Genomic DNA, 24,287 nt, shown 5'->3' with positions numbered 1-24,287 from the left:
TGCTCACTTGAAATTGGTTAATTTGATCGAAAATAGTGTAGTCCTGCCATTGAATGCTCATATTTAATACATCTTATATTTCCCCCTGGGTTATAGATTCATAAAGCTGCAGGTGTGGCTCTCGTGCTGAATGGACATTTGGAGACAAGCTCTGCAGATGAACGGCAGCGAACTGTGTAAGTAATTAAGACATTAAAACGTTCATTAGTCATTACTTTTAAGGTAATTTTGTTAAAATCCTCAAAAAAAATTAAAAATAAAAATAAAAAAACCAAACAAACAAACAAAAAGAGAAACCATATGAAGAACTAAAACGGAGAACTTAAGTAAACTCATCTTATGCCCTAAATTCACGTAGGTTACTCTTTTATAAATGCAAAAGTCCATAATTTTGAGAGTAAAGCAGAAGAATAGACATGTTATGTGACGTCTTTTCACCATTAAATGGCCTGTCAATCATCTTGTCACAGTCAAGGTCCTCATATACACACACACACTACACATTTCAGTTAGCTTAATTTACACTAAAAGCCTGGAGAGAAAAGAAGCATGATGTGCCATTCGTGGGACTTTCACGGGAAAGACGCTCCTCATGTTTCTGCATAATGATGCATTTAAAAGTTAATGGCCAAACATGTCTTTAAAAGTTCATAATGCTGTAGCAGATGAATAAATATTTTTCATAAGGTTAAAGCTGCAGTAGGTAACTTTTGTAAAAATATATTTTTTACATATTTGTTAAACCTGTCATTATGTCCTGACAGTAGAATATGAGACAGATAATCTGTGAAAAAATCAAGCTCCTCTGGCTCCTCCCAGTGGTCCTATTGCCATTTGCAGAAATTTATCCGCTCCCGGTAAGAAACAACCAATCAGAGCTGCGGTCCGTAACTTTGTTTGTGTTCAAAATGTAGAAAAATTTATATAATAAGCGAGTACACCATGAATCCATTTTCCAAACCGTGTTTTTGGCTTGTCCTGAATCATAAGGGTACACCTATAATAAGTGTTTATATTCGGACTATTTTAGATTGCTTCGGGGGCACCGCAGCGGAGTAACCCAGTACCTTTGTGATTCTTCATAGACATAAACAGAGAGTAGTAGTTCCGGCTACAATGTTCTTCCGCAAGACGCAAGCAGTTCTGTTTATTAACCGCTAGAGCGTCAAAAGTTACCGACTGCAGCTTTAAGTTAAGGTAATGGTATTTATTACTAATCAATCAAACCCCTTTATTTAAACCTCTTTATCTGTTGTTTCACATGTCAGCCGTGTTTGTAGTTTTGTTGTTTAGTTTTACACCATTTTTATTGGTTACTCAAATTAAAAGTAGTTCAACTTTAAAAATTCATCTCTATACCTAGCGTTTTTTTGTCATGTGTCTTTTGTCATGTTCTGTGTGAATCACCTCTTATCCAGTGACATTGATGAATGATATCCAGGACTGCAGCCTCACTTTTAATCACACATTTGTTTATTCTGATGAGTGGCTGACTGCCCCCCCTCCTTTGTGCGTTAACATGCAGCGCTGCTCCTGTAAGCTTTTAGAGATTTGTTTATTTGTGTTGCGGCTCGTTTTGCAGCTTGCGAGTGACCCCACCCAGTTTTCACAAGAGCTTCTGACAGCAGGCCTGCTTAGCAGCTCCCCTCTCAATTAACATACTATTAGCATAATATTAGCATGTGTGGATTCGGGTGTTAATGGCTGGAGAAAAATGCTTCAAAAATCAATTTGATAAATTACAAATGGAGGCCAGCGGGTGCAAGCGGTCTCTTCACATACCGCTTCGTCAAGCTGTTCTCCAGATAAAGCACAAACACAGTCAGTGGCGGTACAAAATGTTAAGCGCTGGATCCAAAACTTTTAAAACTGCTGAAATTGCAGTGGTGTTTTGATCATATCAGTGCTAATAATGACGCATGAATAAACAGAATCAACACCACAAAAGAGTTTGTAACTCTGAGCTCATGTAGGTTTGTTTAGCCAAACATTTGACTTGCAGCATAACGTGTGGAATTGTTTAATTTAAATTGGACAATTATCTATACTAAATTTAATAATACAGCAAAAAGTAACACTAGGCTAACTAATATAAATAAAAAGTTCTCAAGTTTATGGAAGACACGGTAACAATCAAACAAACAGAAATTGAAAAATCAGATTCGTCACTCTATGAATTAAATGTACAATAATACTCATTGAATAAACAAAAGTTAAAGGTGCTGTATGAAATTGTTTGTCTACTAAAATATAAAAATACCAAAATAGTTATGCACATATTTAGAAAAAGTGCTCTCCAATATATTGAATGTGGACTGCAGTTCCCATTTTTACTGCAAGCTGTCAATATTAATCATTAATAGTGGTCTACAGTTAATAGACATTAATAGTTTTTTTGACAGTTGATGATGATTTTATCTTGAAAAGCAGGGTGGCCGATAGCCGATATAAAGCAGATATATTATTATTATTATTATTATTGTTATTATTATTAATATTCAAGAAATTTGAAATCATTTGACAATGGATTAAAAAATAAATGTGCCAAATAAACACACTTATACTTTAGATTTATTACTTTAGAGTATTTTTCACAAATAAATATTTAATGAAAACGTAATTAAAAAGGAAGTAAACACTGTAATGCACTTAGGGCACTCAGTATTCTGGGAAGTTTGTGTTCATTGGGAATCATGTTTTTTAAATAAAGCAAAGGTAACACTCATTTTACATACAGCACACAGAGAAAATGACATGAATGCAAATGCATAAAGTGCAGCATAATTTGAAATCACGAGTTTAAAGTTTAAAGCATTCAATTCACATGGTACGACAGTCACACAGAGAACACGCAATCATGCTGGATAAAAATAGCATGATGTAATCATTACATTTTTATATTTATGTAGCCTACACAATATTCTTTTACCCTGTAATCCTTTTGATTTTAATATTTGGCATGTTTGTGTGATGCGCATTTCTGTGTGTAATAAGCAAAGTCAACGCGCACTGTGGACCCGCCCAGAGGCGCATTTTCTACCAACGTGCTCTTTAAATAACAAAAAAATATTGCGCCATTGGCTTTAGACTTTAGACCAGGTTTGAGTTGGTCTATGGGGCAGGCAGGCTGGTCTAAAAAAAGAGGTGTGTTCAGGCGCATTGCTGGCTTTTTTAATGTGGCTGACACTCCCTCTGAGTTCAAACAAACCAATATCCCGGAGTAATTCATTTACTCAAACAGTACACTGACTGAACTGCTGTGAAGAGAGAACTGAAGATGAACACTGAGCCAAGCCAGATATTGAAGGAAAGATTGACTCGTTAACTCAGAGGGAGTGTCAGCCACATTAAAAAGTTAACAGCTTAAGTCATTTGTGGATTAATGCGTATTGGAGACGCGGACCGTTTAAAACGATTTAGTTCGATTTAGTGAACTGGTTCAAAAAGATCCAGTTACATCGAGTGATTCATTCGTGAACCGGATATCACTAAACTGTAGTGAACGTACTCACAACAGACCCGGAAGAGAAGACAATGCTGAATAAAGTCGTAGTTTTTACTATTTTTGGACCAAAATGTATTTTCGATGCTTTAAAAAAAAATTCAAATTCAAACTGACCCTCTGATGTCACATGGACTAATTTGAAGATGTTTTTCTTACCTTTTTGGACATGGACAGTAGACCGTACACACAGCTTCAATGGAGGGACAGAAAGCTCTCGGACTAAATCTAAAATATCTTAAACTGTGTTCTGAAGATGAAAGGAGGTCTCACGGGTTTGGAACGACATGAGGGCTAGTCATTAATCACATAATTTTCATTTTTGGGTGAACTATCCCTTTAAGCACAGTCAAGCATCATGTTTTGTTTGATTAACATTATAGGACATAAACAACAAGTGATATTAGACTGCTGTAACTTTAAGACTTAATACACAGGTGCAATATATTGATACATTTTTTCCTCTTAAATGTTTAATTTCACTGTCAAATACACAAGAGAGATGCAAGACAGGCAGACGTCTTTCAGAGACAAAATAATATGATTTCATATGAATGAACATTGAAGGCCAGCTTTTGATGAAGTCACTGAATGAGAACAAATGTAATGTGTCGTCTGTAAGGGGAAATATGTGTCAGAACTGATTGGACAGAAGCCTTAGGCTGTGCTGTTCCTCTCAATGCCATGCCTGTCTCTCACTCACTGCTAAACTGAAGCTAAACAGCAGAATAAATCATCTACAGCTGTGTTTGCAGGTCTAGAACATCCCCAGACCACACCATTTTTTTTATTATTAAAACTGTTTTAGTCTTTAAGCAATAATAATAATAATAAAAAAGAAGATATAACACCATCCAGGTCTGGAGTTATGTAAGGCTGAGTAAATGATGAGAGAATTTGAAACGTCTTTGCTCACAGAATAAATGCATCTGTGCTTCCTGTGAAAGGCAATTTCTACAGTGACATTGTTAACTGAAAGCTATTACTTTTGCATGAAGCACCTTGTGTCAGAAAAGACTTTGCACCTTTAAAGGTGAAACTAAAGAGAGTAGCCCACATCCAGGTTTAAAATCTGATTATGTATAGACAACAAATACTTTTGCAAAAATGACAGAAAATAAATGTATAATGTCACACAAGATTAACTTTAATGAATTTTTCTATTCATTAATCCTGAATGTATCATGGTTTTCACAAAAATATTAAGCAGCACAACTGTTTTGAACGTTGATAATAAGAAGTGTTTCTCGAGCACCTTATCCGTATATGAGCATGATTTCTGAAGGATCATGTGACATTGAGGGCTATAGGAATAGTTCCTGAAAATTCAGCTTTGTCATAACAGGAATAAATTAAATTTTAATATATTTCAAGGTAGAGAACAGTTGTTTTACATTTAATCATATTTCACTGTATTACTGCTTTTACTATACGTTCGATCAAACAAATGCAGCCTCGATGAGCATAAAAGACCGCTCTCAAAAATATATATATAAAAATAACTGACTCCTAAACTTTTAAATGCATATAATTTTTTTTATTTGTTTAGGCTTTTGTAATATCTTGTGGATGTTTAAAGTTCTAAGTGTTGGGTGGTTGATAATTCTGTTTGGTTAGGTTTATATTTAGTGCTTAACCTGTTGTCTGACATTGGCTCTGGTGGCAGCCGCATGTATTTGGCCCCTGTGATGTTGAATGGCATGCGTGTTAACATTTTGCCTTTGTAGTGCAAGTGCAGATGCGTTTGGCTTTGGTCGCGCTAAGGTGTCGTATGCATACACATTTGTCTGTCACTGGTAATGTGTGTGTGACTGTGTGTGTGTTGGAGTTCTGAGTACTCTCTAATCCCCCCCTCTTCATGAATACATTAGCGGAGTGTCTTAAACTCAGCTTAGCTGGTGGCTCTGGAGGCACATCACATCCTATTACCTACTTTAAATCATTAATGTGACATCGTTTTCACTCAATCTCCAAACACCCACGCTTCAAATCTGCACATTTCACTGAGCTGTCACAGAAGCTCTCTGGAACTCTCTCTCTCACACACACACACACACACACACACACACTCAGACATATGCATCATGCATACAGACATGGTAACTGTAAAAAATACATAAGCTAGCATGAGCTTACAAACATGTAAAAACAGTAAATACACACTCTGAATTATGCTAATTGCTTCCCTCAGATGATGCTGTTGCCTCGTGAAAACATCTTGCCCCCCTTTTTTCATTCAACACTCAGCAGAGACCGCAATACAGACAGCAGGAAAGATAATTCGAGGAATCAGATGTTTCTTTTCTGTACTTAGCCTCAGACTGAGCAGAAATGCACAAACACACTCTCTTACAAAACACTCTATTCAGTATTAGCTACAGGCAAAAGAATCAAATATTTACAGTGCCTTGAGCTACGCTACTTCATTTAAAGACTTAAAGACTCAATTTTCTAGCCCACTTTCCACTGCATTTAAACGAAAATTTGGAGTACTTAACTCCCTCTCAGACAAACACTCAAGACAGCAGCGCAAACCCACCGGAGAGGAAACACATTACAGGGCCAGAAAAAAAAGACAAGAGCACTGAACCCTGCAGCTTTTAGAAAAGTATTGACATTAACACAACTATCACATTTCATTATGCAAATCTTGTGATTTTCAAAAAATAACCTTACCTTCATTTCCTTTCTGTTGTTTCCATTCCACCATGCTTGTTGTGGTTAATTAGATCAGCCGTTTGATTGGATGTGATCCATTGTGCTCTCCACATCTGGCTTTCTGATTGGTGGAAAAATTGCGTGCACTGCTACCAAATTAGGTGTGTCTTTTTAGTCAGCCTTGGTTTCTGGAGTATTTTATTTATTTTCTCCAGAGGCATTTCAGACATTTCAGACAAACGTTATAAGCCTTGAAACCAAGTCAAACAGTCACAACATAACAAGGCTTGATTTGAAACATTAAAAAAGTATTTGAAAATTGGAAAAAAGTCAAAGGTACGCAACTGTCTCCTTTTTAAAAGGGAGTGAACTATATAAACAAAGTGTACAATATAACATTCAAAAGTTTATTGGACATTATTCAAGTATGTACAAAAATGCAAGGGTGACTTGGATCATGCCACTCACAGTGCTTGCTACCATTTCCATATTAACAGCAACTACTTTGTTAGAGCTTGTTTAAGGATTGTGGGAAATGTAGTACTTCACTTTTTAATGAACAAAGCAGATGTGTACAATTGCTTAACTTTGATGGTCTTAATTATCAATATAATCAAGATATATATATATATATATATATATATATATATATATATATATATGAATGAGATTTTTACTTTGGTTATAATACTGCTGTGCGCCTTTGAGGGCAAAAACATAGCCTTGTTATTTTTGACTAAAATCTAATTCAGACGTATTCTATGTGCACAGAAAAGTGGTGTTTATATTGCTTTGGGGGCTGTAATTGTTTGATAACACTGGGCAGTTTTTTTTTATTTGTGTCACTAATCGAAATGTGTGGTTTAGAAAGTTTTGTTTGACATATCTAATTTTAAAACATCTTGGACCATCTACTTGAGGGGGCGCAATCAAGACAAACCTTTAAGATTTGTTAAAACTGTAATTCATGAACATTCTTCTCCAAATATTTGTAACCTCAGCAGGTGTCCTACTGTCCGGTGTGACGTACTGTACATCATTCCAGACACATACAGTGACGTTCAGCACTGGGAATTCCCTTTGTTTGGCCAAATCTTGTAATTGCTTCATGTGTTGGCGCATAACAGTAGACAGATAGTATTTAGTGTGCAGTGTGGTGCTTTTTGGCAGTTCTGGACTGCTAGAGTTTAATTATGGAGTTGGTGAGTTGCAGTAGGGCAGAAAAAGGAGCCACAGACACACAGTAGAGATACAGAACACGTCGCTGTTTTTATTTGAGCCTTGACTGGCAGTAATACTGAAAAACGTCAACTTAGAACAGATTGTGGTAACCCACAGCTTGCTTTTTTTTTCTTTTTTTTTTCCCATAAGAGTACAGTAACTCTTGCTTTTATTGTGGCATGAATAACATCAATAAAAGAGAAAGAAATATACAACTTATATTACACTGTTATGAACAAAATATAAATCTATAACTCTATGCTGTATTTACATAATTATCTTTCTCGATTTTCAAGTTGAGATGGTAAGATAAGTTTCTAAGTACTTTTTGTTTGATGTCTTTTAATATTGTTTTGAGCTCCACACATGACTTTGATTGTCTTATCAATTATTGTTCATAATACAGGCCATCATCATCATCAGAGTATGTGTTCTAAAGACCATGAGGTTACCATGCAGACAGATTAGTTGACAAGCCAGTCCTTCCTCCAGCATACGTGTCCCTATCAAATTATATGATTGTGGGAATTAATAGATTTGAAAGCATGGTCACATCAGATGGTGGCTATTCTGTGATTGTGACTTTCATTATCTGACAAAGTGTGATTGTGATGTCACTACTGTAAGCTTGATTGACAGAGGGAAACGGTGTGTGGAGCTAAAACAATTCAAGAGATAAAAACATCTGATATGGGCATTCACTGGAGCTTCACTGAATCAGACAGTTTGATCATTTCAGAAAGTTCATGTCTTCTGTTTAAAAGGAATTGGTTACCAGCTGCTATCTTTCAAAACCCGTTTTACTTTTTTTCTTCTGGGAAGCATAGATGTTTAGCAGAATGTCCATGCTGCACTTTAGGTTTTGTCAGTTACATTTTTGGGGTGAACTATCCTTTTAAGATTTAGGTGTTGTGCACTATAACTGTACTGTAATTTGACACAATAGGTAAAACAATGCATTCATCTAAACCAGTGATGTTCCAATGAAATGTAAGCGAGAGGATTGACAAAAATCAGTAAACAAGAGCCACGCTCTTTCTGTTCAATAACAATCGTGTATAATATAGCTGTTTTCTTTATCTTCAGTAAAAGAAAAGGAGAATTAACAGATAGGAAACTTCACATTATACATAAACCATTACAAATAAAAATATTATGTTCTTCTTATGTTTGTCTCCGAATGTCCAGAGTCCTAGTGCTTTAAGAAATGTGTTTGGAGTTCATGAATGATGCACGGAGGAGAAAATGAAAATAATAAAAAAAAGAGAAATGTCTCTTTTCCTTCATATCAGCAGTTCACCGTGACCACTTTATAAACCAGCGTCAGAACAGGATTAATCAACAAAAAAACAAGAAAAAAAAAGAAAGAAAAAAAAAAGAATATTGAACATAATTAAATCTAAATACCTACCCAGCTAAATATAATGCTTTATCAAGCGCAATTTCAATATGATCATAAAAAAAAAGTCCAACTGGTGGAAAATAATAAATTATACTGTACATAACTTACTAAACTTAGGAAATGCTGCCTATTCTTATAATTATTGTTAATAATATTATTACACTAGAGGCAGTTTTAACAAAATAAAATACAGTATTTGCAAATACAAACTAAAACATTAACATGCAGAGTCTGAAATGGCTCCTCCCAACCTCAACAGCAGAGTGACGTTGACATGGAGGCAAAACACAAATACAAACATAAGACGGGACCTCGTCGAACCGAATAAACTAGACAAAGACGAACACGCAAAATGCGTTTGGTCATCACTTTGCTAGTGCTACAGGCATCAGAGTACCTTTAACATTTATCGTCAGAAAAAAATCTCAAGTAGGCCAGAAAATTCAAATATGTTATACGTTTGCATTCTGAATATATAATTTGATATGTATTGTGAATGGACGGCTTTTGGGTAGATGTACAGGGGGAAAAAACGCATATTAATGGCTGGAGTCTGGCTGCTGTTCACCTAATAGTTTGTGTGTCTCGCTTATGCCCACACCAGGCAAGAGAGAGGCTGGCAGAGTAGTTACAGTTAGGGCAGCCGTCAATCAAACTCTGTTGCCGTGCCAACAGCAGCCAGACAGGTGCAGTAAGATGGAGTGGGTCAGTCAGAGCGGATGACTGATGGCACGGCTCAGAGACTCCTCTGCGCTGATAAACTGAGTGATAGATGGAAAAAATATGGGGGAAATAAAGAAGAGAGAGACCAAACACAAACCCCTTTAGAGGAGTATAGATGTGAGATATATTAAGGGGCACTGATTGAAACGCACACTCGTGCTTGCCTTGAACCAGATTCCTGGTTTCTCTCAGAGCAGTCCTTTGCAAACAGAGTGCTGAACACTGGGGCTTGTGGGAACTCTATTCTCCTCCTTCAATACGCCATTCAAGCACAGAGAGCTTTTCTCTCTGTCTCTCCTCTTTTCAGAATGAGGTTCAAATGTTCCCTGCACCCAGCGATGGCAAAAACAAGATGTTCAAGGAGACAATGAGAATGACCGGAAAAAAATTATAGGATAAAATAATTTAAAATTAAGACAAAAACTAAAAAGGAATGCATAAATGCAGTGTTATTTTTTAAAATGTTTGACTTGCTTCTGCATGGATCTGGCTGCTAGCATGAGTCGTACGTACTGAATATGACTGTGTTTTCTTTCATAAATGTTCACATGACCAGCACATCAACCGTCTACATGTAATAAAAATTAACTTAAAGCCTAGAAAAAGGCGCATTCATTCACACACTCAAATAAAGAAATGTGCACGCGTACAATAATTCTGCTCGAGGCGTCACTCTCCGCGATAACCATTGCCATTGTCAGCTGTTAAACCAAACACAAAGTTTGTGCTATCTCGTAAAGTTGGTCTCCAGACCTGAGAGAGACGTCAACATCCTAAGTTCCCACTGAGGAGTGTTGGAGAAAGGAACAGTATAAACGTGTCAAGTGGAAAAGATGTGAGGAAGGAGGGATTGTCTGTCATCCAGCAGTGTCTGAACTCCTGAGTGAAGGGACGCAAATCTTCCCTTCCATCCTTTCTTCCAACAGAAAAGACATCTTTGAGTGAGAGAACATGAGCGTGAAGATGAAAGAAAGCGATTCAGCTAATAGCACACCGAAGAGAAAAAAAATAGGAAATGTTTGTCATTTTACTCCTGTCAGGTGCTTTAGGGTGAAGAGGAAAATAAGTCTTTTTTCTCTATTAAAACTGTAGCACAAAACAACAAAATCACATTCACAAGCCACTTGTTGGCACTGTGTACCTGAGTGAGAATATTATCGAACCAAGAAAAAAAGCAGTTTAAAAGTGTCTCTTTAGAAACAAACAGGTCCACCGTTTTAAAGTGTCTAGGACAGGTCCTTAGTAATAAATGTCTCCATAACAAACTGGTTAAGGGTCATTTTTCCTATGTCGTCGTAGCTTACTCGTGATTCAATGTGAACCTGCCGTGGTACGTTCGCTCAGTGGGAGTCAAGGCAAGAGTTTCACTTCCTTTACAAGACTCTCCTTTTGATGTAACAGTCGCTTTGATTGACAGGACCTGTGCTTTGCTGTGTATATTGGGCTTGGCTCTGGAGGAGTCCTGATTGGACAGTGTATGGGGGGCAGTTATGAAGTTTGCTTGCGTGAGATGCCAGGTGACTGGTGAGATGGCTGTGATTGGCAGGTTTACTGAGTAATGTGATTCTCACTGTCACTGCCATAGTCCCCATCATCGTCTTCGTAATCAAAGTCATCGTAGGCGTCACCATTGCCATCGTTCATTCGTAGCTGCTCCTCCTTCACACGAGGCCCATCCCCCTTGTGTGTGAGGTAAGAGGGCTGGCTGGTGGGTGGGATTGGTTCGGGGCTACTAGACATGCTTGAGTGCTCAGAGGGCATCTGTGGAGAGGGCATTCCTGCCATAGAGAGCCCACCCGAGTACACAACGCCTGCTGAGGACAAGGGCAATTGGGCCTGCTGCCTGTAGTACAACAAACACACAATCTGTTAGCAGGGCCTGGGAGAAAACATTCTTCAGATTGTTGTTTCCTAAAAATGTACACTTTACAAACAGGCAGCTTGGGTTGTTAGTCAGTGATTGGTTCTATACATATTACTTGGATACAACTGTGTGTTAAAAATGTTAGCAAAACTGAAAATCAACCTGAAATGGCAACCTATTTAACTTATATAATGGGACATTACTGTGTGAAATTGGACATTTAACACAAAAAACAAACACATGGGGGGGTGGGATCTTCATCTGATATATTGGGAACTAGATAGTGAAAAAGGGAAGGGTTGGAAAATTAAGAGGGCTTTGCAAAGGTGGAGAGAATTATTATAATGTGCACTGTTCATGAATGCACTGATTGATCTTAAGAGTAAGAAAAGGAATGTGTATTATGAATTTCAACATGGTCAATTTGATGTTGACTTTAAAATAATAACTTACTGGAAGGTGTTATATAACGAAACTTACCCTACGGTGAAGTACTGGCGTATTTCCTGTCTGCGGTTGCGCATGATGGCCTTATATTCTCCAATGCGCAGTTTTTTTCCGTCCACTAGGCAGGTGCGTTTGGGCCGCGGTTTGTATTTGTAGTCTGGGTATTTCTCTAGGTGTTGCTTACTAAGACGGGCCTGTTCTTCATAGTATGGCTGCTTTTCCAGGTTTGTCATGGACTTCCAACGAGAACCTGCAGGAACAACAAGATGTTAGAGGACAAACACATACATCATGCATGCACTCTTGTGATTCAGACAGAATGACAGGGATAGCTGCTACAGCCATAAACATTTAGGAAAAACATGGCAGATTGGTGTCAGATGAACTCAAACCCAGACTAATTATACAGGGCTTCTCTTAAGATAGATTAAACGACTAATCGCTCAGGCAACCCAGTGACTATTCGATTTTTTAAATATGCAATTTTGCACATCTCTGATACACTCTTGCTTGCTCAGTACGGCTTTTAACTGCCTATCGTTAGCCTCAGAACTGGCACTTTGCACTAAGAGAGGGTTTTTGTTTGGTCTAATGAGTACCTTTGAGTGGAGCTGATGTCAAACTGAAGGATAGAGTGTGCTCTCTGCCCTCCAAAACACACACACACACACACATACACCGGTGACGTTTAACATTATTCCAGGTGACAGTGGGTTAAGTGGGCCACTAACACACTCCGTCTAATTATCAGAGCTCAACAGGCATACACAGGCCTGTGTGAACACACATACAAATGTGTACATACATCACGGTCCCAGAAACTCCAGCAAATGTGTGTTCAGTGTTTTACGTGTGTGTATATGCGAGTCTGTGTTGAATTTACACAGTCCTACTGTATGTTTAATGGGAAAAAGCTGTCTCCACTGGCCCTGACATGCACCCAGCACTGGAAAGGGGAAACTCCTGTTAACAATTGAGTGAGCAGGGCCTTATTAAAACCAGATTTTCCAGCGTTATAAAACGCTTAGGAGCTCTTTAAAATGTCAAACACAATCCCAGAGGTCTGGAGAAAATGTCAGACAGACTGGAGAGCTGGTTTAATGCATAATGAATTATATCATCATTGTTGGAGTCGGCCCTCTAGAGCGATTCATTAGGCTGTGGTTATACAATGCAGTGCGGGAAAGGGTTGTGTGTGTGTGTTGGAGAGGAAGTACAGAGGGGATTCTCTGTGGCAGGCTGCATAGTTTTTCCCGAAGGAGCCAGCCTTCAAGCTCCGCCCATATTTAATGTACCCACAAATCTCAGCCAATTAGGGGATACAGAGTGTGGCGAATCAAAGCTGGATGGAATATAAATCTATCAAAAGTCTTGAGTCAAGAACTACACAGATGGAAACAAGAGATGAAGCTAGTAAACCTGAATTGGTAAGATAAGTGGTTGGACAGATTTACTAGCGCTGTCTCTGACTATTCTCTCTCTTACCGAGGATCTTGCTGATGTTTGAGTTATGCATGTCAGGGAAGGCCTGAAGGATCTTCCTCCTCTCGTCTTTAGCCCAGACCATAAAGGCATTCATGGGCCGCTTGATGTGCGGTTCGCTGCTGCCACGCCCTCGAGCATCTCGGAAGATTCGTGAGTCTGACACACTCGGGCTTCCTGAAGAAGGAAAGGCAGGGAGTCACTGTTATTGTGGGGATAAACATACTCATATGTACAGTACACACAAAATAAGACGGAAATGTAGAGTTGGATGTAATTTTATTTACTGAGAATACATTGGATCATGAAAAAATGGAATCGAGCAAGATTAAAAGCGAGTTGGCAGTCAAAATTCTTATCCAAAAAAAAAAAAGGTGGAAACAAAGAAGATTATAGGTAAGTAAATCAGGTCTATGCCATGGTTAATGTTTATGGCTATGCCATGGGTAATGTTAAAGTCTTTTCAATATTTTATTTCATATTATGACATACATCCGAGTAAAACAGATTTTCCAAAAACGAAAATAAAAGCACAAATCGAAAACTTATTTAACAAAAAATTAAGACTGGTTTTATCCAAGAAATGGTGTGGTATTTATGATTTAAAATAAACAAGGTCAAAATATAAATAAATAATATGCATGGATGAGTTGTTCAAAGTAAGATCAATAAAAAGAAAATAAACCTTTACTTCATGCGACTTTAAACCGAACTTTTTTGATTACACAATAAAATCAATTGAGAGAGAAGTTTATGATGGGCTGTAAAAGAGTATCTTACCATCTGAATCGCCACTGATACCAAAGTCCATCATTGCATGAGTAAACTTGCTCTCTTCAGACTGTTTTAACTGTTGGCTCAGGCTTTCAAGAGCGGCTTTATCCTGTACACACATAAAATACAACCAATCCAGTTAGATTCATAATTGACAAATCAACAGATTTGTTACGATAAACACGAATGAACTGATAAATCAAGTGCATAGAAAAATAAAATTAATGAAAACATGAATTAATGTTTATCCATCAAAAACAAGTAGCCTGGAAGCCACCTGCAATCTGTTCACACTTATTCTCTCCTCCTTTTACTCATTCGATCTCTGTTTCCTTAAGGTCAGTGCATTACAGAGTGCAAGTGCTCCAGAGATGAGAGTGGGGCTGGACTGCACAGCCTCCTGGGCATTTATTACACCCAATAAAAAGAGATTTACTATGCATTTACATGGCTAATGTAGCTGGGCTGCATATTTCAACAACACCCCTGCTCTCTCTAAACATGCCCCCCCCCCACCCCTGGAGCTGCATCTGGGGCTTAATTAGTCAATTAGACTCCATCCTACGTTTAAAACACACTCACAGACAGAGTCCTCACCATTAGAGAGTGACCTGGGCCTTATGCGACTCTGTAATGAAATGCATTACACCATTTCACAGCCATCGAGATTTAATTGTTCAGACTGAGTTAGTGAGTGGGGTTTAAATGAATATGTAATGGAGAGAGAATCTCTCCCAAGAGAGACAAAGAGAGAGAGAAACAGAGGGATGATCAGGTTTGATAATGTGACAATACGAAAACTTAGGCTTTATATACAAGAAGGTCTGTAATATCTGGCAAAAGCTATCCATTAACACTCCTATCCCTCTTAATTGCAAGTATATTTGTTTTTTTTAAGAGCCCTGAAAAACAATTACTGTTAAAACATCTACTTGAACAAATTATATTTTGTCAGAATACATAGCTAAATTTGAATGGGCGTTAATTGAGAAAGATGCTTTTAAGCAGGTGTAGTCACAACTTGTACCAGCAGAGGCTAACTGGGCCGTGCTAACCAGCTAAACCTGGTTTGGATTAATGGTAAAACTCCATCTCATAGACGATTGATTTTCTCCCACAATCCATTGTGTGACACACAAGGGTAGGGCTGTCACAATAACAAATTTTGCAGGACTATACATTTTACTAGAAATTATCACAATAAACGATAATTATATCATTTATATATATAAATAATTATTTATAAATAATTGTGTGTGTGTGTGTGTGTGTTCACTTCTCACTACTGTGTGTGTGCAGTTGGATGGGTTAAATGCAGAGCACCAATTCAGAGTATGGGTAACCATACTTGGCAAATTTCACGACTTTCACTTTCACTTTTTCACTTTCATAATATTGTTGTTCTTAGACCAGTTTCAACTAATATAATGATAATGGTATAATACCGCAGGTACACCTTTTCAAAGATCAATAAACATTTATATTATTTTATGGCAGATTCAGAGCAAGAAATACCAACATATTGACTTTGTGTGGCTTAAAATTAATTAATTTTGTATATTATGTTTATATGCCAATTAGGGATGCTCATATTGACCGTTTAACCGTTAACTGAAAGTAAACATTTTGACCAATGAAGGGGCCATTCACATATCACGTCTTTTTTTTGTGCTCAAGTTGGTTATTTCAAATGCGGTATGCACACTCATAACGGAAGAGACGCGGTGCGACGCGCTCATTTTTTCTAGGCCCGTCTGCACCGCATCTAGTTAAAAACATCTCGGCTTTTCAGAATAACTCAAGTGCAGCAGGTCATGTGACAAGAACCAAATCAATCAGCTTCCTTCGGGGTGAAATTTCCCGTTGTTTTTGAAAAATGGGGTGCACCCAAACATTGCAGTGTTTTTTTACTCTTTAAAATAAATCTTGTAGCAGAGTTACAGCAAGGGTTTTTCGGTGGTGGAGATCCATTACTGAAATTTCCTTGTTGTAACGGAGATCGCAGCTGATGGATGCTTAGCAACGACAGACGGAGAAAGAGGAGAAGGAGAAAACGGCGCATGCGTACGTGTGTGTGTGTGTGCACTCCAGACTAACCCCACATCATGATGCGTTACATTTTTTTAATAAAAATGTAAAAAATAAATAATCACGGCAGAAAAAAATAACCCCTTTGTACTCTAAACGTGTGCACAAGTGCAGTGTGGAAGGCGGTGTGTGTAAGGGTGTAAAGCTATGGTCAGGGTAAAGTGCAGCATATCTGTGGTCAATCATAATAAGGATAGAGTGTTTGGGAGATTATTCCTAATGCACCTTCATTTACCTAGTAGCAATCAGCACAGCCACTAAGCCTGGTCGAGAGAAGAAAAAAAAAAAAACCTTGTGTATATACAAGCGTCTTCCTTTTGCTGATGTGCACAATCTCGCCATTAGAGATGGATGAGGCAAAACTGTCCATAATTCAATGCTTGTATGCAAATTCCTTGGAAAATGAGTGTGTTTTATTATCTGTGGTCGAAGGCATTTCCTGTGCTGTGGCTCGTGGACCAGCTGGAGTCCCTCCAGTCACTTCACATTAGCATCAGCTACGCCATTAAAATTAGTGTCCCGTTCACTGCGCCCTGCCTGCCCTCAGCCTGCCTCTCAGACACGACCATTGTGTACAACAAAAGAGCTTTCAGATCTTAGTCACCTCCACTGCTCCTCCTCACAAGAACAGCTTTTGGGAAATTGCTTTATTACACATTCTGTTGTAATTAACGCTTCTGTTTGTGTTGTTTTGCCTGTTTTAAACTTCACTTCATTGGTGAGGATGAGATCTGCAGACTTTTTTTCTTTCACAAATTTAGAACGAGTGAATCTGTAAATGCAAGACCTGAGTTAATCGAACCTTTTCTGATCGACCGTTGTTGAGGCTCAGGCTGTTGACTGCCGCTACTTTGGCGTCCAGAACCTGCTGTTCTCTCTTTAGCTGCTCCTTCATCTGTCGGGCCTCCTGGAAAGCTTTGGTCACAGCCTCGTGGTCATTCAGGTAGCCGCCGGAGGTTATGGACGACAGCAGGTCTGAAAGCATGACAGGTATGAGTAAGACAGAGCACTGGAATAAGACAATAGACTGTAAGAGATCAGACAGGTAAAGCATAAATGTCTTTATGTAAAGCAGTAGGGATGTAACGATTCACTCAACTCACGAATCGATTAATGATTTTGATTTCACTTTTTGATTTTTCAACAATTTTTTAAACAAAATAGATTAGATTTAATACATTATTCAGTATGTTGTTTTATTAAGCTATTGCTGCACGTCTCTTTGTGAAATTGAAATAACAAAACTAAATTGAAAATTTTAAACTGGTGCCAAATCAAACAAAAGATTTTAATCATGATTCAAATAAAGATGCAGCATACATGTAGCATGAGTAGTTTTTAATTTAAATTAGACTGTATAATTTCGAAATTTTAAGCAAAAACAGAATGGTCTGACTTTTGTGAAACTATGCTCCATAAAACATATCTGAACGAAAACGCAGACTGAATGAGACGCAGATTCACTCTCTGACAGCAGGTGGCGCTTATAGAACAGCAGCGATACAGCATTTCCTTGGTTACCACTATAAACAAAGCAGAGCTGTGCTAATGTACACTACTTTAATATGCTTTTTTCAGAGGCAAGATGAAAGAAAATACCACGTAAAAGACAGTTGGTTCCCCTCAGAGATGCATTAATCTAAATTTCTACTCCAATTGTATCACGATTTTGTTTTGCATCTTAACCGATTTGAATTGGCACATATTTGAGTTAATTTTCAACCGGCTCATGGTTAATCGTTACATCCCTATAAAGCAGAAATTTTCAAATGGTTCTTGCATTTACCAAATCGTCAATTTCCATTCCTGTAACCAATTTTACAATGAGCATAATAATTTCATGGTAATTTCAATTTCAGTGTTTGATTTTTAACACATTGCTGTTCATATTTGTAAAAGGAAAAATGTGGCATTTGCCATTTGAATCAAACTAGTCAAAACTAATTGAAATAAATGTATTTGATTTCAACATAAGGAATTAAAGTGAAGCCACCCAATACTAAAACACTGCTGGCTCTCCTGAGGTCACCTACCATACACACACTGACCATTTGACTGCCAGCTCTGTGACTCAGCTTGGCTCTCTCACAACCAGCTCTTAACATTCACTCATAGAAAACAGATTTTTAAGAGATTTGTTTTCCTTTAAACATGGAGTGCTAGAATAATGAAAACTGGTTGAAGATCAGTGGTTAAGTAGCCTAATGTCTGTAAATATAATATGATGATGTGGGAACGCTAAACATAAAATCAGAATTTTTATTTAAAGCAGAAAATGTTAACAGATTCCTGACTCCAGGCTGTATAATTAAGATGCCTACCTTTTGAGATAGCCTTTGCTTTAAAATGTTGCCTATGTTGGCAGCTTACTAGGTTTTGGAAAAGAGCAATACTCTCACACACAACTAAAAGATAAGAGATCCAGTTGAAAACTGGTGATTTTCACTAAGAGGTTTGTTAAAATGTGCAATTTGTCTTATATCCCAGATATATAAATGCAGTCTCTCCCTCTTTCTCTCTGTCTGCTATTCTGTGGGCTTTTATTCTGACCAAAGCTCATGGAAATCTAAAAAAAAAAAAAAAAAAAAAGAGAGAGAGAGTATTAAAGCCATAAGCAGCCTAATTTGGCCCATTTTACAACATCTGCCTTCGAGCATATCAAAGATGTTTCCAACCATCTTTTCATGGCTATTATTTGTATTATTCTCAGCAGCTTAACCACCCAAGCCGTTAGCCGCATCTGTTGGCTAGTGTATGTGTGTGGTGCAGCATTATCTTGCCAGGATAGAGCTAACAAAGACCTATGATAGATTATGAGTCTTTATCTGCCCTAATCCAGTCACTAATGCTGGATAGGATGGATTAAATGCTTTCATTTGAAATGACAGAGTAGGGAACTCTTAAGTCATATCTCAGGAATCTGCCAAAGTGGCCACAGGTCGGGAGCCAGCACACTCCCTAACAGTCGATTTAATAGGGGGTAAAAAAATGTCTGGAGTGTTAATTGAGAGCACTGAACCCACTAAAGAGAGATGGTTATGAGATTTTCTTACATTAAAAATGACTTGTTTAATGAAGAGATGACTAACACAAAACATAAACAGTGTATCACGCTTAACATTAAAGTGACCTGAAGAGTGAAACTTTCTTTTTGTCTTCTGAGGAAAAGCAAGGCAGAGTCATGGCTTTAGAGGAGATAGTCCTTGACTGCCCCTGTTGTGTTTTTGTGGTGACAGTGACACAAAAAGAAAGGGACGCATGGGGTTGGGGATGCTGGGAAGTCTCAGGACAGATGTCACTTTGCAAGGTCAAACAGATAAACGAGGTGGAGAACAAGGATGATGGAAAGATGATGAAATAGCACAGAAAAGGGCGTGCAAAGGGATCTGTCTTTTGATATAATATTAATATACATCTAGATAAACACATACACTTAAAAACAGAATAAGTAGGGCTCTGAATTCATCTTTGATATCACAAGACTTTGTGACCCCTTAAAGATGTGCATCAGATGGAATAATCATGGGACATACGGCACTCTCAAATTTAATGATCTAAAAGAACCACTCACTGCATCATGTTCCAAAGGATTCCAGTGAAAACTTCCTAATCCATTTGTCAGAACAAAAAACATCTGGGCGGCAAATCCATTAATCTGCTATTAAATCCCAGGATTTGTTGAAAAACACTGCGATTACATGGAAGAAGTCTGAAATGGCTAACTGTTGTGAGGAGGGGAGGCAAGGGGAGGGGAAATATTGCTTTATTGTGTTATTAATGTATGTTGTTTGTGCTGTGGGTGGTAACAGTTGTGTAAGAGTCTAATCTCTGTGCCTGTCAGGAAAGCTTGTGTTGCTCTATTCAGCATCTCTAAACAACAGAAATAAGCACTGCTAAACCTTCCCATCCGCTGTCTCCCTCTCGTTCGCTTCCAAACACAGCTGCTTAACAAGCTCTCCCCCACCATTTAGACTAATAAATGTTTGACAATGTGCCCTTCAGGCAAAATTTAATTCTACAAACCTAAAAATGTAACGTCAATTATTGTCTCATACAAGAGTCTGTGCCAGTAGAAAAACATATCTAGGGAGTAGGAAATGCTCTTGAGAGATACATTCAGGGCAATATGCAATAACATTAAGCAGGTTATGCTGCGATTTGTGTGTGTTTATTGAATTGGAATGAACTGTGGAGGTGTGGGTACCTATGGAGCTGAGTCTGGATGGCGGTCCTCCAATGCTGGAGGGGGCGCTGTGCTTCAGGGACCCGGGGCCCAGCTTCAGGGCAGGGACCTGTGGGGAAGCGGGGGAGGTGGGTGACTTGCTCTCGGATGCCTTAGGCTTGGATGACAGATTCAAGGGCTGAGCGCCCTCGTCCTGCAAAACAGCAACACGTTTGGCCTTGTGTGATTTTTCTCCTCAGAGACTTGGGACTCAATTAAATGTCCCAGCAGGGGTCAAATCAGCTGACCACACACTGAAACGTTGGATTTCAGGCCACAAGGAAATGTAAAAGTAATTGTGGTTGCACGGGCCAGTTGAAAAACTTGCCAGCATCGGATTGATGTTGAACAGTGCCATGGCACAATAAACATGCAGCACACCCATGCTCAATCAAACGAGAACAGGGACAAAGCGAGCAAACCATGTAAAGAAACATGCTTAAGTGAGAAGATTCACACACATTTACCAAACATGTTGCGCACTGAGAAAAAACATACAAGCATACAAACAAACACAGAATGGCCAAGTCTTCCATTAATGCAAGCACAAATAATTATTTTATGCACACATTCCAGCTTCAAATGTTTAAAGATGTCAATTAGACAATTACATAATTAATAAAACAACACTGCCTGTCTGCCTCCAGGTTACCAGTGGTAGATGTCTATTCATTTGTGCAAATGACTCGTACCCATACATCAACCTTGCTGAAATTGTAATCACATCAGAGAAGGCACCATAGAGCCAATTAGATCTCAGAACGACAGATGCTGCCCCATGCACATCATTAGAACATTGACTGCCATCAAGACCTTTCTGTCCTCACTATTGTTCTTAACAGCTTAACATGTCCTTATTGAAACCACATCAGAAGCATGTGGGCACACAGGCAGACCTCCAGGTTCTAATGACCTCACCAGTCCTCGCTCAAACCACAGCTGTCAATCAGTCTCACCTGGCAGAGTGAGTCTCAGGTCACTATCATGCTCCCACTGTGGTGAGATCTTACATGTGCTAACATGAGGAGTGTGGCATCTGCACCGACTCCTGTTTCTAGAGCTCTTCCATTGGTCATGAATGGCCAGAAACACAAAAGAATTTGCAGCAGCCATAGAGGACAACTACATCTCACAGAACCGTCTATCCTCATCTTGTGTCTGCAGTAGTGCGAGCAGACGTTCGCTCTCTTTCAGAAGCAGTAAGCAGCATGCTAGGTTTTGGAACAGAGCTTCTGAGGTCTGGACAGCTTGATTAAGACCTTTCCCTCATTGCTTGTGCTGTGATGGGCCATAACAGGATTGTCCTCATTAGCGCTGCTCTCAATGGGAAGGGAACCAATGGGATGTGGACTCCATCATAAAAGGAGACACACAAAAGACCCTTCTCAATGAGAACACTAAGAGGAGATTGAGGAGAATACTGTATCATGACCCATATTGTGTTGGGTGTGTAGCAATGCTGCATTGAAGAGGAAAACTGAATATTTATGACAGATAATGCCTGTCTACCAAAATGGTGGATTGTTCTTCGAGAAGCAAATCCTTAGGTGGGATGTTAGCCAAAGAGAATGAAGCTGGTGAAGGGAGAACTAATGAAGACTGGCAAAGCCATGTGAGAGAAGGAAAGCTAGCTTTAAGATCGGTCATACATTTTACAGGAGAAGACAACTCGAATACAAAATGCTTAAATCTCATATAAAATGACACATCACTTAGAAAAAAACAACAACCTAGAAATTAACAATAACATTGTATCAATACTGGAAGTGACAGTTTGAAAGTGGTAACACTTGAAGTGTTAAAGGTCAGAATGTTAACCAACCATTCAATTTAGCTGTAAGTATATATATATATATATATATATATATATATATATATATATATATATATATATATATATATATATATATATAGCAATTTCAAGAGAAATCTTTAAGCCAACTGTGGCAGCACTGAGCCTGAGTGAAGGAATGAGGGTGTGAGGGTTTGGAATGTGTGAATCTGAGTAGGTCACAGAGAGAAAACTGTGATATAGTGACTGATGCACCTGATGCAGTTGTGAGGCTTCACCCCAGGGTAAAGCACTTAAGCTTTGTACGCCTCAGTCCAACCAGCTGTCTGACACATGGCCCACGTCATAAAATGAAAGAGTGGCAACTGCCCCAGGGCAGCAACCCTGAAATATACATGCTTTCCCCTTCATGATAACAAACGCTTGCAGATGCAGAGAGAACGAGAGTCATGACTGACTGAAATATTTGGAGTGAAACAAGAGGTAGAGAAAGAAAAAGGGAGGACTCTGAATCCACTTTGAGATACTTGGGGAATATGAGAGACAGAAAACTATATTTAAAGGTGCAATAGGTGATTGTCTTCAGAAATATTTTTTTGTTATGCTGGTTGAAAGCCTATTCACAACCCAATAGCAATTATTAAAGTTAAGTGGTCTAAATGTATTTATCTGTATTTATATATTCTGTGGAAGGCGTAAGACCAAGAAATGTTCGTCTTATCAAAAAGCTTGCTCCGAGCGTTTTAACTGGCTTTCCTATCTGCCTGTAAACATGTGTATTAGCATACCTCAGCGCATCCTGTTTGCACAGATAGGATTTGTCTTCAGTGCATTCATGCACCTAGAGCGAGAATGCCAGACAAAAATCAACAACCCAAACTACCTTCATGGTATTGTGGTATTGTAGTTTTTTCTCCGGTGAATGACACATGATGTGGCCAGGCGGCAAGGAAGTCGACCGGAAGTTGAAGTCGGCTGCGTGCTGCCATCTTGTAGCAGAACTTCACTTGCTTTAGCATTCCCATTGACTCCCATTCATTTTGGCGTCACTTTGACAGCGAATAACTTTACATCTGAGGCGTTTAAAGACTCCGTTTGTCCATTATTTATTTCTAAAGATACACGACAATGTATAAAGGGCTCCATTACCTTCTATGTTACATTATGGCCCCGTAGAAACAGTTTTTGTAAAAAATAGGCTAACGATTGCATCATAACCACTCGACTCTCTGTCGCATTACCGTACAGACAGGAGGAGAAGCTCGCAGGCAATTAACTTAATATGGCGTACTGGCGTTACATTTTAAAATACTATACAAACGAATTAATCAGAATACTTACTCCTGCTCACTCACGCCAAATAACTCCCCGCTTAAGCTCGTCGTCTCTGCAAGATTAACGATGGCAGTTTGCAAGCACAGCTACTAGAACATTTACATCTGTCAGACAGGTTGCTGACGTCATCAAGCTTCGTTTGAGTCTGCGCGTCAGAAATGGAAGTGCTAAAAAACGCTAAAAATGGGCTTCAATTGTCTCAGTTGAGTTCCAATGGGGTCGCTGTGTCCATTTCTTTTACTGTCTATGGATGTGGCTCAGCGGTTCCCAATTCCAGTCCTTGCGCACATATTTTGCATGTCTCGCTTGGTTAACACACCCGATTCAGATAACCAGCTCATTAGAAGTGAGCTATGTGCATGAACTGTGTTCCGATCGATATGATCCCTACACCATGTTCATTGCTCCTTACTCCCTGAGCAGGGGTTTACTTCACTTTGGAACATGGGCTGGAATTGGGAACAGCTGATGTAGCGTATTGTAGTAATGTTGTCTCTGGTATTCTGGTCTGTGAGTATATATGCGTTCATGGGGCGTGGCTTTGGACAGAAATTGCAGGGAGGGTGGGACGTTTGCTTTCAGTGCTATCAGGCTAAAGTTAGCATTTTCCAAAATCTCCTACTGCACCATTAAGGAAAAGGTCATTTTCTCATGGCTCAGTAGCTGTGGAGACCTAGCAGGTGCAGGCGACACTGCCAATTATCTGTATTATCCCTATCCCTCTTCTTTCACTCCATCTATGTGGCCATGTGACCACAAAGAACCAAATATTTGAGG

At 38.7% G+C, this 24,287-nt stretch overlaps 1 protein-coding gene across 18 annotated transcripts in view; it reads right to left on the bottom strand.

The window, feature by feature from the left end:
- Nucleotides 1–7,410: 7,410 nt before the first annotated feature.
- The window catches only part of LOC127974934 (transcription factor SOX-5), a 188,515-nt gene continuing 171,638 nt past the window's right edge, over nt 7,411–24,287 (bottom strand). For 15 of the 18 annotated variants that reach the window (XM_052578635.1, XM_052578589.1, XM_052578562.1 and 12 more), the window contains 6 exons: nt 20,366–20,537; nt 16,964–17,136; nt 14,080–14,182; nt 13,303–13,476; nt 11,851–12,067; nt 7,411–11,349 (listed from right to left, as the gene is read on the bottom strand). In XM_052578635.1, the coding sequence (XP_052434595.1) occupies nt 11,055–11,349; nt 11,851–12,067; nt 13,303–13,476; nt 14,080–14,182; nt 16,964–17,136; nt 20,366–20,537 (1,134 nt within the window). In that variant the 3' untranslated portion in view covers nt 7,411–11,054. The remainder of the gene's footprint in view (nt 11,350–11,850; nt 12,068–13,302; nt 13,477–14,079; nt 14,183–16,963; nt 17,137–20,365; nt 20,538–24,287) is intronic. The other 3 variants (XM_052578680.1, XM_052578671.1, XM_052578644.1) reach the window with 1 other exon arrangement.

Source organism: Carassius gibelio, chromosome A4, assembly GCF_023724105.1.
Source record: "Carassius gibelio isolate Cgi1373 ecotype wild population from Czech Republic chromosome A4, carGib1.2-hapl.c, whole genome shotgun sequence".
Taxonomy (NCBI): domain Eukaryota; kingdom Metazoa; phylum Chordata; class Actinopteri; order Cypriniformes; family Cyprinidae; genus Carassius; species Carassius gibelio.
The sequence above is the reverse complement of the archived record's forward strand: the minus strand, read 5'-3'. Positions and strand labels throughout refer to the sequence as shown.